Source organism: Lasiosphaeria miniovina, assembly GCF_030549165.1.
Source record: "Lasiosphaeria miniovina strain SMH2392-1A chromosome Unknown B0T26scaffold_3, whole genome shotgun sequence".
In the NCBI taxonomy this organism is placed as follows: Eukaryota; Fungi; Ascomycota; class Sordariomycetes; order Sordariales; family Lasiosphaeriaceae; genus Lasiosphaeria; species Lasiosphaeria miniovina.
Window position 1 is genome coordinate 3,941,515 of NW_026848222.1, and position 17,917 is coordinate 3,959,431.

At 53.2% G+C, this 17,917-nt stretch overlaps 6 protein-coding genes across 6 annotated transcripts; 3 read left to right on the plus strand and 3 right to left on the minus strand.

The window, feature by feature from the left end:
- Positions 1-586: 586 nt before the first annotated feature.
- B0T26DRAFT_232676 (uncharacterized protein) lies at positions 587-1,571 on the plus strand. Its single transcript, XM_060433905.1, has 2 exons — positions 587-835; positions 1,093-1,571. Exons 1-2 carry the CDS (start codon positions 681-683, stop codon positions 1,355-1,357), a joined length of 420 nt encoding a protein of 139 aa, XP_060298695.1. The 5' UTR covers positions 587-680; the 3' UTR covers positions 1,358-1,571.
- Positions 1,556-4,391, plus strand: B0T26DRAFT_750130 (uncharacterized protein; the record flags this gene model as incomplete). Its single annotated transcript, XM_060445186.1, has 4 exons — positions 1,556-1,715; positions 1,783-2,631; positions 2,706-3,301; positions 3,357-4,391. 4 exons carry the CDS (start codon positions 1,556-1,558, stop codon positions 4,389-4,391), a joined length of 2,640 nt encoding a protein of 879 aa, XP_060298696.1.
- A 1,647-nt stretch (positions 4,392-6,038) lies between these two features.
- On the minus strand, positions 6,039-8,518 carry B0T26DRAFT_703926 (Alpha/Beta hydrolase protein). Its single transcript, XM_060441693.1, has 2 exons — positions 7,574-8,518; positions 6,039-7,500 (listed from the first exon to the last, which is right to left on the minus strand). The coding sequence occupies exons 1-2, from the start codon at positions 8,067-8,069 to the stop codon at positions 6,338-6,340; spliced, it is 1,659 nt and encodes a 552-aa protein (XP_060298697.1). The 5' UTR covers positions 8,070-8,518; the 3' UTR covers positions 6,039-6,337.
- A 797-nt stretch (positions 8,519-9,315) lies between these two features.
- Positions 9,316-10,377, plus strand: B0T26DRAFT_674437 (SBDS protein C-terminal domain-containing protein; the record flags this gene model as incomplete). Its single annotated transcript, XM_060439708.1, has 1 exon — positions 9,316-10,377. The coding sequence occupies one exon, from the start codon at positions 9,316-9,318 to the stop codon at positions 10,375-10,377; it is 1,062 nt and encodes a 353-aa protein (XP_060298698.1).
- A 392-nt stretch (positions 10,378-10,769) lies between these two features.
- Positions 10,770-12,089, minus strand: B0T26DRAFT_641450 (ribosomal protein S13; the record flags this gene model as incomplete). The annotated part of the gene is made up of 6 exons (XM_060437342.1): positions 10,770-10,991; positions 11,047-11,168; positions 11,254-11,282; positions 11,339-11,374; positions 11,487-11,524; positions 12,066-12,089. The coding sequence occupies 6 exons, from the start codon at positions 12,087-12,089 to the stop codon at positions 10,770-10,772; spliced, it is 471 nt and encodes a 156-aa protein (XP_060298699.1).
- Positions 12,090-14,920: 2,831 nt separating this feature from the next.
- B0T26DRAFT_232859 (uncharacterized protein) lies at positions 14,921-16,782 on the minus strand. The gene is made up of 3 exons (XM_060433906.1): positions 16,611-16,782; positions 16,272-16,549; positions 14,921-16,206 (listed from the first exon to the last, which is right to left on the minus strand). The coding sequence occupies exons 1-3, from the start codon at positions 16,666-16,668 to the stop codon at positions 15,319-15,321; spliced, it is 1,224 nt and encodes a 407-aa protein (XP_060298700.1). The 5' UTR covers positions 16,669-16,782; the 3' UTR covers positions 14,921-15,318.
- Between the last annotated feature and the right edge of the window lie 1,135 nt (positions 16,783-17,917).

Below are 17,917 nucleotides of genomic sequence, written 5' to 3' on the forward strand. Positions count from 1 at the left end.
GACGGGAGGGTTCGAGGGTCTGGGTTGCAGAGACTAGCGTGTTCGATGGGTTTTCGAGAAGACGGCCAGAAGCCGGGCGTTGCTGACGGACCACTGAAATGCTGCGCTTCTATCCCTGGAGATTGCGACCTTTCCCGTTCGCGCAGCAGCGCCTTTGGAGGCGAGCGTCCTGACTGGCTGGCGCTCTCCCGCACATGCCCCTTCCTGTTCCACACACCCATTCTATCTCTGCCCTCCCGCCTCTGGAGTCCTTGCCTATCATCTATCATTCATCAAAACCAGTCCAATCGCAGAAAAAGCCTTTATTCCCGTCCCAATTGATCCATCCTCCCCACCACACTCCCCCCCTTTCGATAGATGGGATTGCCCGCGCCGATAGCAGACGAGAAGAAGAGCGACACAACGAACAAAGCGTAGGCCAGGCACAGAGTTCGGCGCGGCAGAAGGAGCCCACACCATTTTAACCTCTGCGAGTTTAGAAGTCGTAGGGAAGACTAGAAGGTACGCCCCGTCGTGAGCGTCGACGCCCTTGACTCGAGCGCAGGGCAGTTTCCCCGTTCCTCCCCCCCCCCCCCCCCCTCCCCGTCCCATCCCATCCCCATCCCATCCCATCCTAACCCCATCGACCCATCCCTTGAGCCCCAAGCCCAACGCCCCAAGAGCGACAAGGCCGAACTTCCATGCATTTCGCTCCTCTGCAGATATCCCACCTACAGCGCCCTCACATCCTTCCTCTTTCGCTGGGTAGCTCGTCGTATAATCACACTGCATACTATCTTCCAGTTAGTAAGAGCCGAACACCTTCACCCCTTCCACAACTCTGTGTGCGGCGTATGTGTGTATGTCCCTCCTCCCCCTCTCCCTCGTCGTCTCTCCCGCTAGTCTCCACCCTTTGGCTCAAACCCAAATTCGCACAATGGACCAAGGAGCCCATGCGACCGAGGCCTTCTTCTCCTCTCGTCCCTCCACCCTTCCACTCCCGTGACTCGAAACACTGCTTTCTCGCCTTATCACCTCGATCCCATTTTCCATCGCGCTGTCTTCTCCATCCGAGTGCTCGGCGCGGCATGTCTAACCCGAGCGCAACCACAGACAATACATCGTCCCGAAGCCGAGTGCAAGTCGCCGAACCCTAGCTTTGACGGCAGCCGAGTCGCGCGTTGCTCAACCTCGGACCCACCTCGTGCCTAGAGGCGACGATACAACTTTGATGCACTCGTGCGCAACACGTTACCACAACCGAGCACAGTCTATATCGTTGCCCAGGCCCCAAGCGCCTCGCCGCCGCATCTTGACTCGTCGCATATTTGCGCAATCTGCCCTGATCGATATCGTCCCGAGCAGCACAATACAATAGCAATAGGGTTTCCTCGAGGTTTCCTCTGCCAACGGTTGGAGCCGACCTCGCCGTTTTAGCCTTCGGCCTGGCCCGTATCAGACTGTAGCGTACACACGTGCAGGGACTCAAACTCGGGACCCTGACTGGGCCTCGAAACACCCGACCCCGTGGCAACGGCTAACCCGGTCGCAAGACTGGTCGCTGTTAAAGGCCACAATGGAGCATGCCTCTTGCAACGTAATATACGTGGACCGTGGCGTCTATCAGGACCGGCACATTAGAGGTAGCGAGAGTAGTCTCGACAAAAGTGGCCTTGAGTTCGGGTCGGCGCACACTGCAGAGAATGTCAGGCTTCTTTTAGACATATTCGGCGAAGGTATGTCGTCCATCTTGCTAAACATCGCGAGGATGGCGCAAATGCTAACCCAACATTTGGGGTGTAGTCCACGTGTGCAATACCGGAGGTGCTTCTCTGACCCAGTGGCTAAACATTCAGGATACCTCCATGGTGGACCTGAAGCCGACGCTCATCCTTATAGATACCCCTTTTCAAGAACGAATACCTGAGAGATCCCGGTCCAGGACGCCGTCACCGCATTCGCCTCCGGATGAAGACAATGAAAATCACGAGGAAGAGCTGTACGGACTTGGGTTGTTGCAGAGAATCATTTCCGAGTCATATATCCGGAACCTGTCCAAATTGGTTGTGCCCGTACCACTAGTCGCCTTTCCGCCAGCCGACAGCCATCTGAATGACATCGACTCGTCCAGGGACGCGAGAGAAGAGTTTGCGAACGGCAAACTCCACCCAGGCTCGTCAAACGATCGCAGAGCAGCCAATAGACGGATGGTCAAAAAGTGTCTGGACCTCGGTGCCACCGATGTCATGGCAAGCCCCATGAATGGCAAGTGCATCACTAACCTTGAGGTACATGTCTATCGCGCCCACAGAGAGGCGGCTCGGGATCAAAAGGCCATGCTTGAGGTTCGTCGCGGCCGTAAGCGGTCTTGGGTTGGCATAAGCGAGGAGAAGCCGTTTGCGTACCTCCGGGAGGCTATGGTGTCGACCCTTATGAATGGCATTTGCCGCATAGAAAACGAGAAAGAGGATCAAGTGGGCAGTGTCAACATCTCGATTGGCATCGAAAAACAAGCAGCAATCTCGTGGGCGGTGGGACAGTGGCACTTCTGTGCCCATAACTTCTCCGACGATGAGCTGATTGTGGCGGCCTCGGTCATGTTCAAACATGCGTTGGCCATGCCCGAGCTGGAGCCGTGGCGGATACCAACAGGTATGTTTGCGATCCCATGTGGATAGAATGCCCGTTCGCCTGCTTGTTCCCGCACTCCGCTGACACCCTCTCAGACCAACTACACGGCTTTCTTATTGCCTGCCGAGCCGCCTACAATGGCTTTGTTCCATATCACAACTTTCGCCACGTTGTCGATGTTCTACAGGCAACTTTCCACTTTTTGGTCCGCATTGGCGCTTTACCTCCTTACCCGTCCACCGATGCTTCGCGTCCAGTTTCACCTCCGAAATCGCCAATAGCGCGCCTTCTGGGGCCGTTTGAAGCACTAACACTCCTCATCACCGCTATTGGCCATGACGTAGGACATCCAGGTGTCAACAACGGCTTTCTGGTGACGCTAAATGCGCCGCTCGCCCAGCTATACAACGACCGCTCGGTTCTCGAATCTTTCCACTGTGCTGCATACTCACAAATTCTCCGGAGATATTGGCTGTCGGCCTTCAACGACAACAAGATGCGGAACCTTATGATTAGCTCCATATTGGCAACCGATATGGGCATGCACTTCGACTATATGAAGAAGCTGGTAGATCTGCAGGACAAGCTGCGTGTGGATAATAGCACCGAAAACTGGAATGGCCGTATGATTGATGAACAGAAAGCGCTAGCATGCGCGCTTCTTATCAAATGCGCAGATATCAGTAATGTTGTGAGTTCTCACCCCCAAGACCCCCTTTTACGATCCCGTCTCACTGACCATTTAGGCTCGGAGGCATGATACTGCAGTTCAGTGGATGCACATTCTTTCGGACGAGTTTTCCCGCCAGGCCGCCATGGAGACTGAGCTAGCTATCCCTACATCTCTTATGGCGCCGCCAAAGAAGGAGATTTTGGCGTTGGCCAAGGCACAGCTGGGCTTCATGAACCTCTTTGCTATACCCTTGTTTCAGGGCGTTGCAGATATCCTACCTGCTATGCAGTATTGCATCGATGAGCTTAACGTGAACAAAGGGCTTTTCGAGAAGTGTGTGGCAGATGAGGAAGCCAGAGGGTCGGCGGCTGGCAAATCCCCCCAACGCGACGAGCTTCCTCCCAAAGCCATGAGCTTCGCCGTCTCCCCAGAGCCCGCAACCGAGGCTCGTCCTGTTAAACAAGAACTTCAGCCAGTCCCTACGCTAGTTGTGGCCCAGCCAACTGCAGAGAACGACGGAACTCGGAAACCCGACACGGTAGAGACGAGTCCGATACCCGAAGTGCCAGTTGAATACAAGGGCCTGAACGGGTTAGTGACGAGCTTTGATGCCGTGGCCGACTTTGCTCGCAGCGATCCGTTTAACGTTGAAGGCAAGCCTCCAGGCTCAACCAAGCAGAGGTGTAGCGAAACTACCGAAGGGAGCTCTGCGCCTTATTCTGGAGACTGGGCCTCGCAAGCGACTAGCGCAACAACGGGTAAGATGCCGTTATCGCCGAGCACGCAGGGGACGAGCATTATTAGCAGAGATTCACTGGACAGACCCAACAGCGTCCCAGTGACAACCATTACGGCCCAAGAGTCGACGACGACGGTGCCGGAATCAACGAAAAGCCAACCTGAGTTGAAGGTTAACAATCGCCCACTGGACGATGGGGCCTCTCTGAACTGCAATCCAAACGGAACTTGCAAGGGCGCGGATGCGGGAGCAGATGGCGAAAAGTCTCTTAAGAAGAAGCCAAGCCGGTTTAGGATCAACGGCTTGCCTTTCTTCAGAAAGCACAAATCGCCAAGCCCACCAATGCATGCTGCAGACAAAGCGGGATAGGATACGCTTGCAGACTTTGGTTACGAACATTGCCACTCCGATCACGACAAGCCTGAGCCAAGCGACAGATGATGGGCCAACCGAGCGCTCCCAGAAGCCTATAGACTCGCATAGACGCGACATGGCTTTGGAATATCTCCGCTTGATGATTATGCCTCGAGTCAGCCGCAAAATACCTTTATCCGGCGGTCCTACTCGTCACCACCGCCCCATATCAAGAATGGGCATGTACAATTCTCAAGAAGAGCGCATACACCAAGCTGCTTGGTCTTGTTTCAGTCCTGCTTTTGTACGATAGGGTTTTGCCTGTCAAATTATTATTTTAGCTTCTACCCGTTTCATCTTTTTCTGTTCGTCTGCCAATGTCTGTTTATATAGGCTATCGCGCTATTCTTGGACTGGATGAGCCAGTGGATCATTCCGCTATTCACCTACTCCGTGTTGAAGGTGGGCCACAATGCCTCGGTCACGCCCAGCGTCCTGGCCCATCGAACATTATTCATGATTGGGACGGGGAGGGTTTGGCAGTGCATGGGATTCTGGTTGCGCACCGGTGGCATAGTGTGTTTATTATTGTTGGGCTCTTGTGAGCCAGTAAGGTTATCGCTGGGAGGGAGAGAGGCGGATTTGGTAAAGCGAGGGAAGGCCCTCGGGGATGGCTGTAGGAATGCTTTAAGGTTGTGTCTATGTTTTATATCGGCAGCCTGAACATGTTCCTCCGAATAGGGGCTGAACGGGACTGCTTCTTTTTTTTTAGCCCCCTGTGGACGGTATATATATTTTTAGGGGGTGAAGAGACGGATAAGGCGGGAAAATGAGGAGGTGGAGGCGTAGGAACAGGCGGAAGGGGACGGGGACGGGGACGGGGAAAGGGAAAACATGGTCTTTAGTTGCTCAGGAAAGAAAAGGCGAACGACGTTGGAGTTGGAGGCTGCTGCCAGCGCTACGTTGGGTTAACATTCTACTGCGGTAGTGTATACCCATATACATATATACTGCCCTTGTGTAAGTAACACCGTGGTTCCTTTTTTCACGACAAGTTGGCGCGAGAAGAGAGTTTTAGTACCACAGCTGGCTAGGTAGCTTAATTGCTGGCTGGTCGTCAACATCTGTTACATTCATACCGCCGTATTTCTTAATTGTGTTCGTTCAAGTGTGTTTGTATGGTGATTTGTACACACACGGTCAGTCGTTTTCACTAAGGTGATAAAATAAATCCAACTCGTGAAAGTCACTAAGGGTACAGTACCTAGACAGAAGAAAATGTTAGAATTGTTCGTGTTTATAAACTCGTTTCAACGCAACTCAGTGACCAGTTACCTAGTAACTATTCCGTGCATGATCTAATATCTAATTATACTATTTGTGTTGATGTTTTTGTTTTCTCGTGCCTTTCCTCCGTTTTTTTGTAGTTGCCTCAGTTCCCCGAGTTCTAGTTGAGATGCTGAAGCTTCGGTCCCTTCATCTCTTTCATCCCATGGCTATAGTTGAGATGAAGGGGTCGAAGCTTCAGCATCTCAACTAGAGCTCGAAACACCCAAGGAGGGAGAGACATGTGGCGATGCGATTGCTACGTACCCCTTTGCTATGTCACGAACGCAGACCCGAAAAGCAATCACACAAAGTCACCTCAACAAGACAACAGCATACGAAATATGTTGGTAGTATGTACTATTACTACTGAATAATCGTCACAGCAATAGAAAAGAAAAGCTCGTGTACAAGACCGCTGACCTCCCAAACCGCCATGTTCCGTTTACGACTTTGTATGTGTCTGTGGAAGGAAAACCATCCTAGAATTTCAATCTACTCGACTAGCAAGAAGCAAGAAGAAACAAGGGCGAAGGGCACTGTCTGAAACAAGGAAATACCGGAAAGATTATTCATGACCCAACCATAAAATGTGTAGTATATCCATGCCCGTTCTGTACAAAGACAGAAATACCTTAGTTCTCGATCCACTCACCACCCAACCACCGGTTCAGGAAGTCAAGCGAGTTCTCGGGCTGATCCATGGGAACCATGTGGCCAGCCGCGTAGATGCGCATGAAGGTAAAATTGCCGGCGGCCTTCACTTTGCCGTACTCTTTGTCAGCCCCATCAAGGGTCAAGTCCTTGATCGAGGCCTTGTTAAACCCCTTCTTTCCGGGCCACTCGAGCGCCTCAGTCCAGGCCTGGTTGCCGAGCCAGTTGCAGATGTAATCAGCGTCACCAGCATAGATGAGGACGGGGATCTCCTTAAGGATGCCGGGCACAAGACGATGGAATGGCTGCATCCAGTCGCCCTGGAACAAGAAGTTACGGTTGATGTCAAAGTTGCAGCTCTCGTAGCTCGAGACCTCAACACCGAGGGCATCCATGACGGACTGCTGGTTGAGGTACTCGCTGATCCAGCCCAAGGCACTGTAGCAGAGGTTGCTACTGTCCTCGCACTTGCTGCGGACGTCGTAGACGTTCTGACCAGTGCGCTGGTAGGGGCCAATCAACGCGTTGTTGCAATAGATGGACGCAGGGACGCAGCTCCACACACTACCGCTATCGTAGCAGTTCTGGATCAGGGACTGGCAGCGGGGAAGAGCGTTATCCATGCTCTGGCACTCGCCCTCGTCGAGGACGGCGGGCCAACCACCCTTGCCGCAAGCCATAGGACGATAGTGTTCATACTGGGTAAGGCCATCGGTCAAGCCATTGCCAATCAGGACCGTCTTCAGGTTGATGTTGCGGTTCTTGTGAGACAGGATCTCCGAGGCAAATACGGGAATGTAGTGGCCGGCATACGACTCGCCAGCGATGTGGAAGTCCTGCTTGGCATATTCGGGGAATTGGTGGAAGAAGAGGGTCAAGAGAGCATAGACGTCCTTGCCTGCAGCGACAGTGTTGCTGACCGCGGAGCCAGAGTACGAGTAGCCGACGTTGACGGGCTGGTCGAGGAATATCACACTAGCGTTGTTGTTCCAGGCAAATTCGTTGTTGATGATCTTGAGCTTCTTGTCAAGCGAGGCAGGTCCAAGCTCGAGGAAGAGGCCCGTGAGAGAGGAGCAGCCTGGGCCGCCATTGAGCCACAGAACCACGGGGTCGTTCTTGGGGTCGTTGCGGGACTCGAAGAACCCTGAACTCGGACGTCAGCATACATGGCGACAACAAAACCAGGGCAATGACTGCCACCGAGTGTGGCGACTTACAATAGAATAAGTGCTTGTCATTGGCCTCGTCATCGAGATAGCCGCTGAACTGCTTGACCGAGTCGATGCCGAGCTTGGAGGGATCGACCGACTTGACGCGGAGATTGAAGTCTTCGAGGCGGCCATCAACCTGGCGGTGGCTTTCGCCGTCGGCGTCCTGCACCCACAGCTTCTGCACCTCAGCACCCTTGACGGTGTGGTCCCAGTCGTGGCGGCGACGATGGGGCTTGGGTTGGCTGAGCCAAGAGCTGCGGTCAAAGGCGCCCTCGGGGACGAGCAGCTTGATCTCGTCCCACAGCGCCTTGGCCTGGGAGTTCATGCCGCGGAAGGCATCCTCGATGCTCTCGAGCGGGCTGGCCTTGGTCTCGGCGAATGCGTCGGCAAGTGTCTTGATTGTGTCGGGCACGCCGGCGATGTCATCCGACAGAACTTGCTGCTGGAACGAGGCTGCCGAGGCAGCTCCAAGAAGCACCGTCGACACGGCGGGGATCCTCATGATGGATCGACTACGGCTGCAATTGCCACTGCGTCAGTGCAATACGGGGAATAAATTGAGATGCTGTCAGACACGACAACGACTGCGATAGGGTAGATGATAAGTGGGTGGAGGAGAGAGATGGTGATGACAGAGGAACAGGAAGAGAGGTAGAGGTAAGATAAAATAAGGCCGGAAAGGGAAGGGACCGCGCGTAATAACTGAAACGGGAGAGATAGTGGGAGCTCTTGCCGCACTCGGATGGGGACGATAGTGCGGTTTAGGCAGGTTATGGTTGCGCCACCACGGTTGGCTGGGTACCTCGGGGTACCTTGCAGGCTAGTGGGAGGCTGGGTCACAAGGACAGGCAGCTTCCCAAGCTGGACAGGAAATTCAGTAACCTTGTACCGGGATTACCTCAGATAGGCCTTGGACTAATCGGATTTTGAATATTTAACCTTGGAAAATGACTTTCCCTTATCTGAATTTTCTTCTCGAGATAATGGCCCCTCGGATCATCTGTATTTGATGAAGCGTACGCACGAGGTGAAGTCTACAGGTACCTATTATTCTGTGGAATCGGCCTTGTCATGCCCCCAAAACGTGGTGCCAATCGAAGCTTTCGACCCCTCTAGCCGATGAGCTTCGTCATTGATCGGACCAACCCCTCCCTGTCTCGCGATTCATCCCGTCCTTAGCTCAGTGAGAGCGCCGAGAGGAGTCCCAGAAGCGAAACGCAGTATGGAGGCCAAAAAGTATACAAGGGATTTGTGATATTCTTGTTCTTCTTCTACTGCCATGGACCTTCTAAGCCCAACCGGGGATGTCTTGCAACGCAGCGCAGGCTGTTCATCGCATCCATTGCATCCATCGTCCTGCTGGACTGGAATGTCAGAATGTCGCACTAACACAGGCTATGCCTTCTGAATGTCCACCAACGCCTTTGAGTCTCAGTGGACCCGCCTGACTCATTGGTGGAGAGCGCGCGCAGAGAATCGCGGGGTTGACAACGCAGACTGCAGCAAAGACAGAAAAACCGTCCCCTTGGCTAGACGCTTTTTTGAAACGGTTTGTCCATAAAAGAGAGATATCTGAGATATAGGGATTCAAACTTTCTCTTCCTGTGAATAAACCAGCAACCGGAAACCAACGTCCTTCATCCACACTCGCTGTTGCACCGAGACTTGCCTTTGAAAGTGACGAACATCGAACCCCTCCAAACACCCACGCCCGCATCCGTCGCAGCGCAAGCAAGCCAGCCGCCACCATGGTGATCCAGCAGCCGTCCAACCAGATCAAACTGACCAACGTGTCGCTGGTGCGGCTCAAGAAGGGCAAGAAGCGGTTCGAGATCGCGTGCTACAAGAACAAGGTGCTAGAGTGGCGGTCGGGCATTGAGACGGACCTGGACAACGTGCTGCAGATCCCCAACGTCTTCCTCAACGTGTCCAAGGGCCAGACGGCGCCCAAGGAGGACTTGGTCAAGGCCTTCGGCAAGGCCTCGACCGACGACATTGTGCTCGAGATCCTGCGCAAGGGCGAGCTGCAGGTCGGCGAGAAGGAGCGCACCGCCCAGCTTGAGCGCGTCCACCACGAGGTCGTCGGCATCGTCGCCAGCAAGCTGGTCGACCCCCGCACCAAGCGCGTCTACACCACGGGCATGATCGAGAAGGCCCTCGACATGCTCAGCTCCCAGGCCCACGCCCTGCGCCTCGAAAGCCACAAGGACGCCAAGGACGTCAAGGACAAGGACAAGGAAACCGCTGCCGCCGCTCCTACTCCTGCCCCTCCCGCCGCCGATGAAGCCCCCGCCGAAGCGACGGAAGAAGCAGCAGCAGCAACATCACCAACGGACGACAGCAAAAACGACGACGAGGCGAAACCCGCCCGGCCAGCCAAGGACCAGCACCATCTGTGGACGGGCGTAGTGACGATCAAGAGCGCCAAGAGCCAGGCCCTCGAGGCCATGAAGGCTCTGATCGCGTACCAGCCGATACCCGTGGCGCGGGCCCGGATGAAGCTGAGGATCGGGGTCCCGACACATGTTCTCAAGCAATCCCTCAAGTCGCACAAAGCGTCCCCAGAGGACGCAAGTGGAGCGGGAGGTGGTGGCGACGGGGAACAGAAGGTAGCACGGACAGTAAAGGACAAGATCCTAAGCTTTATCGAGCAGGTAGAACACCAAGACGTCGTGGGATCGGAATGGGAGGTGGTCGGCTTTGCAGAGCCAGGAGCCTTCAAGGGGCTCTCCGACTTCATTGGCGGCGAGACCAAAGGCCAAGGCAGGATAGAGGTGTTAGACATGGATGTTACTCAGACAGACGACTGATTGGGTACGGCTAGCCTGACATCCACCCGTACTCCTGTGAACTTTGTTTATCCATAGCTCTTCGGCGTTGGCAGCAAGCAAAAATAAAACGTCTTTTGGCCAGGTCATGAAAACTCTCGTCACCAAGCATGATATAATATGAAACTCACAAGCAAAAGAAACCGCTTTCCGATCATATCCGCACGCCTGTATTTTCATGCTGTCCGTGATGATAGGTGTTTTCCTTTAGCAATCCCGCGAGAACCCCCTCAGCCACTGCTAACTAAGTGAAAGTTCCCGCAAGGCAAAAAATCAGTCCGAGCCGTCCATGACCACCCTCAGCCTTGGAATAACACCACCGGAAAGCCAAATACAGCAGTGCCAAATAACCATGCACGTTCCCAGAAACACGCTTAACCACCCTTCTTCTTGGACACACCGACGGTCCGGCCGCGGCGACCAGTCGTCTTGGTGTGCTGGCCACGAACACGCAGGCCCCAGTAGTGACGGAGACCACGGTGGGCACGGATCTTCTTCAGGCGCTCCAAGTCATCACGGAGCTTGGAGTCGACACCGTTGGCGAGAATCTGAGAGTCCTTGCCGTCGACGATATCGCGTTGACGATTGAGGAACCACTATTTGCGTGTGATCAGTTGGCATTACATAAAGAAGGCTAGTCAGAATACGTACCGTAGGGATCTTGTAGGCGGTGGGGTTCTGGATGATGGTGACAAGGCGCTCAAGCTCCTCAGAGGTGAGCTCACCGGCCCGCTTCTTCAGGTCGACATCGGCCTTCTTGCACACCAAGTTGGCTATCCACGGAGTCAGTAACTACGGTTATCAATGAGGCATAATCCGAGACAAGCCTCGTGATACGCAGCGCTCAATGAGACATACAGTAGCGGCGACCGACACCCTTGATCTTGCTAGAAAAGATGTCAGTTCAGAGCCTCGCCTGGTATGTTGGTTGCAGCAAACTTACGTCAAACTGTATACGACCTTCTGCTTGCCATCGACGCTAGTTGCGGGGATTAGGGTTAGCTCATGCTCCAGTCACCGAGTCCTTTTGCTTCCGAATATCGACATTCTCGGGCTAGGGCTTGGTGGTCTGCATCGCCTTTGGCACGTACTTGGTGTTCAGAAGACGGAGAATATGGTTGAAGTTCGACTGTAATTTGGTTAGCCTTTACTCGACGCCTTGGTGCTGGCCATGCATGTTGCGTCCCAGCACTGGCTGGTCTCCTCTCTTAGTCGGTGTTTGGGTCGCTCTCGCTGTGCTGGTAGGACCGCCCGTTCTATGGTGGCTGGGTGCCTGCAAAGTGCTCAAGTGTCGCACATTCTAGTGCGTCGCGGGCTCCCAGGTGACGGTGGGTGCACATTTTGTGGTTTTGTGTCCATCCCGTCCAGAGCACTCGTCTCCCGTCTTCTCTTTTCGAGCAGATAACCCAGTCCGTTCTACCGTCTGCCACGACTTTCCATCGAAGTCGAGCTAGGCGCTCTTGACGGGTGCAGCATGTGCAGAACCCGTTGCCGCCAGGGCGCAGTCTTGGAATGGCGTCATGCGCGGTACACGAATAATCGAAGTTGTATCAGGCCCGAAATTGTCGTGAAGCAGGTCGACGCAAGCGGAGGCGACGCAGGGCGACAGAGGCAGGATTTCCGCGTGCAAGAGACAGACTGAATGAAATGAGTCTTTGGGGCTGACATACCTTCTCACCCGACACCAAACTCATGATGGGCAACTTTGTCGAGACGGGCGCCTCGAAATCGTTGTCTGTGGAATTGGTTGTGTCGAAAACTCGTGGAGGACGTGCGGCCAGCAAATTTGTGCCGCGAGTTTTCGAAATTTGTGCGGTCACGTGGTGGGGCAAAGCGGGCAGCGGTGCGGAGAACGGGCCACTTTTGTTCACCTAGGTGAGCTTGCTTGCCCGCCTTGCTCCACCGAAGCCTATTGCGCTACCAATTTTAGAGACGTTGACCGTCAGTTTGACAGTATTTTTCGTGTTTCTATTTTTACAATTCCCCATCAATTTAAAGAAACTCTGCATCTGTAGATCCGCAAACATTCTGCGATGATCTGGGGCTTAGTCGATTAGCCTTAGCTCACACCGTGACAATTCTTATGTCCACAAGCCTCCAGTTCAAGACGGAAGTCAAGCCACTCCTGTCACCTGTGCACACTGCTAAAGCGGATGCGTAGCTAAGCAGAGGAATCGATGCGCATCAACACAGGCGCCGTCGGGAGACCAAGATGGCCATGAGCCGGCCCAATGAATATTATCAGATAAAAATAAACATTTCGTCTTTCTGTCAATCTTCATTTTCTGATCCTGGTGGTACAACACAATCTGTGACTGATGATTGTTGCCATAGACATTCCATGAAGTAAAAGGCTAGACTACCCTGCGGTTCGAGCTGAATTTTTCTTGGAGGGAGGCGCTAGATGTCAGAGGTACTATATAGAATCGCAAAGCCTTGTCTCCATCGTACAGTTCCTACCTAGCAACGACATTTCCAAGCCGATTTAATTACCAAAACTCCTTTCTTCGATATTATATCCAAGCACTACGCTACGCTAACGGTTACTCGGGGATTTTACTGTATAATCATTTCATGTTTCTGCCAATCTTGTCAGGCCCTGGCTCAGGCCGCGAACAAAAGATATCCGATAGGTAGGGTAGTAGTCTCTTGACTTTTCTTTGCAGCCCTTTGCCACGCTTTGCAATTTTACAATCAAGAATCCATTCAATTCTGTACAGATCATTTTATAGCTTCTGTGATTCTTATTTGTAGGCGTGATGGTTATTTGTTTATTTATTTGCCATACCCATTGCCGAACCATAGTCCGAATCGAGAGCCATTGATTGTCACGGCGACTAACAAGCAAGGCTCTCGCCCGTTCCAGTAAAATTCTAAAGGAACGAGGTAGGCAAAATTACTTTGACTTTCCTACAATTATGTTGAAGGATAATGCACAAAAAGTATAGGCAAATTGGCCCTTTTGCCTTCTCGCGCCGAGTGGTGTGGGTCCCCACAGCAACCAAAAACAACTAAAGGAGGATGGGCAAGATGAACCGTCTCAAAGCGAACCAGCAACCGCCAACCAGCAACAAAAACATTTACACCGTTCACTCTTAGCCATAGACACTGCGACTAACTATTCATCCTCTGGACAATTGTCATATGTTTTTCTCATTGACGACAAAAGATTTTGCCGACAAAAGGAAGAAAGAAGTACTGTATAATAATAATCTTGAAGGTTATCTAGAAGCGAACAGGACTCTAGTCAAAATCTGGACATCTCGGGCTATATTGTTGGAATGACAGGTCATTCGTACTGGTCACTATAGTAACCGTTGCGAAAGGGGGGGGGGGGGGGGTTTGGTGTTGTATTCTTCCATGTCTACCAAAAGGATTACGAACTACGGGGACACGAAAGCGCAGTCAGGGTGCCCCGCGGTCACGTGCTGCGCAACGTGTTTGGGCGGGTGTGGCCCGTGCGCTGAACCTGATTGATCGGTAATTCTTACAATATCGAAGTTAAAAATTTTCGAGTTCAAGACAAGTGACTTTGAACTGTTAAAAATGTCTGCCAAAAATTTAGTACACACTACATATAACACTGGGATCTAATACGATGTTGAATCTGGCGTTAGGTTCTAGGAGAATCAATCTAAATAAGGACATCCATGCTCTACGAACGGAGATTGCTACCAACCAAACACCGTAGAAATAGATTTGAGCAAGGAGACTCGGGCTCTGCAAGCGGGTATCCAGACCAAGATGATGAGCCTCCAGAAAGGGATAACTCAGCTACGACAGGCGTTCGCCACTCTCTAATCTAGAGAAACCTGAGGTTTTGCATAGAACACCATAGGTCTCGTGCGGAAATCTCATTATCATTCCAATTTCATCGTCAAAACTGTACAAAGTCTCTAGCATTATATTTACTATAGCGTTGATAGACCTTTTTAACAACACAACTAGGCATCCTCAATAAGAGACGAGCTACGCCCCTAGCGACACACACACACACACACACACACACACGCATACTACAAGGAGCCGAACTCACGAGGAAAGCGGTCCTAGGTCATCCTAGACCAATGCCTCCTCCTTGACCCCCCCCGCCTCCAAAATACAGCCTGATACCGCGCGCTAGCATCGCTTCTCCGCTGCACTTGTCCAGCTTCCCCAGACTTCATAATCGTACTCTACAACGACGCATTCCTTCCAGGACACTTTCGCACCCGACCCCTCGACCGCGTGAGAGGTGGTGTCGGCGTCATGGAAGACGTCGCCCTTCGTGAGGTCTTCCTTGTCAAAGGGCTATACAGGTAGTGTAGTGTTTCCCGATATTAGTGTGGAGAGGTTAAAAGATGAAAGACCGCAAGGGGGCGGGACGGACCAATTTTTGGGGGTTTAGCGCTGATTGTTTCAAGTACGAGAAGTTGCAAGTTGCTATCTTGGCTTTTACCTACGAGTATTTTACGGGAGGCAGATGAAGTGAGGATTGAGACGGTCCGTACGAAGAAGTGGGGTGTTTTAAGTCAAGATATTAGGCTAATGCAGCGGATCACTGAAGGGGGGTTGATTATCCGCCTCATGGATAAGGTGACTGTGCTCCTAACCAAAACGAGTCAAAGCCGCCACTAACGGTAGAGATGCTCGAGGGCTACTTGGGTTGTCTCTAATAGCAGTCGCCATTTGCTACCTAGATTCCTTTCGCCAAGTTATAGTCAAGAGAAGGACCCCATCGTAATTCTTAAAACACAGACTTCGGAGACAAACGAAATGCAATATATACCCACTCAAGCCACAACCGCAAACCAAACAAACCCAACAAACCCCTATCTTCCAAGAATCTCCCCCCGCGTTGCCCCTTTCCCCCTAAATGCTAGACGCCGCCTAGAACACCAGATATTCAGGGACACTACAGACTAGATTTATATACAGCACCTTTTATCGAATACGGAAACCCCAAGAACAAAACCAGAAAGTAGAATAGAAAAATCCGAGAAACCTTTGCGCGTAATGTGGTCTCGTCATCTTATAACAAAACAAAACATAACATGCAAATAGATCAGGCTTTCTCCGCCTTGGGCTTCGCCTCTGCCTCCGTCTTTGCCTTGACCGTCTCAGTGACCACCGCGGAAGCCGTAGCCGTGGCATTCTGCAAAGCACCACCGGCGGCCAGCAGGGCGGCCGCGAGGGCGGGGTTAGCGGCGAGCACGGCAGGGGGGATGGCGGGGACGGCGGAGCCGAGGACGAGGGTGGCGAGCTGGGCGGCGAGGGCGGCCTGGGGGAGGAGAAGAGCTGGAGGCGGGCGAGGGCGGCAGCCAGGCCTCCTCCTGAGGAAACAACATTGACGCCGGCGCGGAGGCAGTCGCTCTGGAAGGTGGCGGCACTCTCGACGAACAGGTCGCTCTGCCCGGCAAAGATGATGTTGGCCGGGTCGTCGACGGCAAGCGCGGCGTTGCTGTTGAGCGCGGGCGCCGGCGTGCCGTACGGTAGCAGTAGCGACTGGTTGAGCAGTGCGAAGAGCGCCGTGTTAGGGTTGAAGCTTGCCACGAGGTTGGGTGCGCCACCTGCTCTGACTCCAGCGCCAGCAAGGAGGGCAGCTAGGTTGTTGTTGTCTCGTGCCACTACGGGCGCGGTTGTAGCTATGTTTGCGGCGGCTGTAGTGGCTGTCGTCGAGATAGTCATCTCCTGCTTCTGCGTTACCATGATGACGATCTCTTTGCCGGCGAAGCCGTTGTCTACGCGCAGCCGGTTCAGTATATAGCGCCTGTTGACCTGGGCGGGGTCTCTGGCGTCGACCACGTTTGTGACTGTCACGATGACGCTGTTCTGTTGTTTGTGCCTGTGTCAGCCTTGCGGGTAGCCATATGGAGGGACCGGAATATGTTTCCTACCACTTGGTTGAACTGAGACTTGATGCTGTTGAGGCGGATGTTGTTCTTGATGGTCTCGAGCTGTGTTGCCAGAGCTATCTGCGACTGGACCAGGGCGGCGAGCTCGAGCTCAGCGATGCGCGCCAGCTGGTTGATAGCCGCCTGGTTCTGGTTCTGGTTCTGTACGACGACGGTGATGTTTGCCTGGGTCAGAATCAGGGGTGCTCGCGCCTGCACTCTTGCCGGTTGCCTTGACGGCCTCCTGGCTGGCGATGATCCTTGTTCAGCAGACGCCGGCGCTAGAGTCTCAGTCTTGTTAGTCCGCGTTTCCCAGAGATGAATCCTAAGAACACGGCTTACCCGCTGTGGCAAGAGAAGTAAGGGCCGCTAGGGCTATCAGCACTTGTGTAAAATGCATATTGGCAGATACTCTGGGCGAGTGAAACTAGATAGTTGAAGAAAAAGATAGAAAAAGATAAAATTCAGCCCTCCCATCTAAGGACGCCGAACGAAAAGAGAAAGATATTACAGCCGCCTGGGCGTTCTTTTACCGGAAAGCAGCAACGACAGACAGGGCAACGAGAGACGAGGGGCAGGGCGTGCCGAGGAGGTGATTCTCGCGATCACAGGAGATCCAGCGATCACAATGCGCAGCGCTCGCATGGTCTTATACGGCGATCATAAACCAGCAGCAGATAGTAGCAAGCCCATCACGTCGTCGACTTCTCGCCCGCCACCTCGTGTAACTGGGCAGTTTGATCTCCGGCCTCACAGCCTTGAAGCGCGCCAAGAACCGGGGCTCAGGCCAGAAAGAGGGGGGGGGGGCAGATGAGCAAACATGTAGAGGATCGAGCCACGCAGTGCGCACATCTCAGGCCTTACTACCCGTGGAACGAACGATAGAGTTTCGAAGATCGGTGGCCAGCATCATCTGGAGGGGCGAGGGCGAGGGCGAGAGCTAAGGGCGCCGGCTATATGCAGTCTGCAGTTTCTAGAGTCGTCTCACCCTGGATGCTGTCCCGTGCCATGCTGCCGTCTATTCCCTCCGTCTAGTGCAGTGCTTGATGGACCGGTTCGTCGGGCTCGCCACGGCTAGCCTCAGCTGGTTGCCATTGTGGAGTTGGAGTCCCAGGTTGACGAGCTGTCTATCGTGCGACATGTTCCATGTCCGAGTGTTGCTGCTTTTTGAGAACCACACTACTTGTCAATTGCCTGATACAAGAGCTAGGAAGGCCATTGCATTTCTTCGATCAGACCACAACGCGACTACCAAAGGTACCTTTGTATAACCCGCAGTTTGAGCAGACGTTTTGAATAGTCCGAACAGACTCCCCTTTCGATTTCTGGTGAGATCCTCAGATTCTACGATTTCAACACGACAGACAATATGCCAGGTTTAAGCACTTGAAATGCCGACTTGTCCTTCTGCACATCGGCACCTTAGTAGAACGCCATGACAAGCCGGCGCACAGACGACGAAGACGAGGACGACGACACACTCGAGTCTGGAGATATATGGAGCCATGCACCGATCAGGTGCGTGCGTGCGCAAACCCCCAAAACCTGGGGTAACTCCTGGTCGCATTCGAGACGAAACGAGCCTCGTCTCTGGACTGACGTAGCCTGAACGCCCAATGCGTCGACGGCACGCGATTGGTAGATGCGGT

Excerpts from the sequence above, each read along its gene's own strand:
- B0T26DRAFT_703926 (XM_060441693.1), bottom strand. The coding sequence starts at position 8,069 with ATGAGGATCCCCGCCGTGTCGACGGTGCTTCTTGGAGCTGCCTCGGCA. Across the intron at positions 7,501-7,573 it reads TGACAAGCACTTATTCTATT|GGTTCTTCGAGTCCCGCAAC; the intron begins GTAAGTCGCCAC and ends GTCCGAGTTCAG.
- B0T26DRAFT_232676 (XM_060433905.1), top strand. The coding sequence starts at position 681 with ATGCATTTCGCTCCTCTGCAGATATCCCACCTACAGCGCCCTCACATC. Across the intron at positions 836-1,092 it reads CAACTCTGTGTGCGGCGTAT|ACAATACATCGTCCCGAAGC; the intron begins GTGTGTATGTCC and ends GCGCAACCACAG.
- B0T26DRAFT_232859 (XM_060433906.1), bottom strand. The coding sequence starts at position 16,668 with ATGCATTTTACACAAGTGCTGATAGCCCTAGCGGCCCTTACTTCTCTT. Across the intron at positions 16,550-16,610 it reads TACTTCTCTTGCCACAGCGG|CGCCGGCGTCTGCTGAACAA; the intron begins GTAAGCCGTGTT and ends CTGAGACTCTAG. Across the intron at positions 16,207-16,271 it reads AGTCTCAGTTCAACCAAGTG|AACAGCGTCATCGTGACAGT; the intron begins GTAGGAAACATA and ends CACAAACAACAG.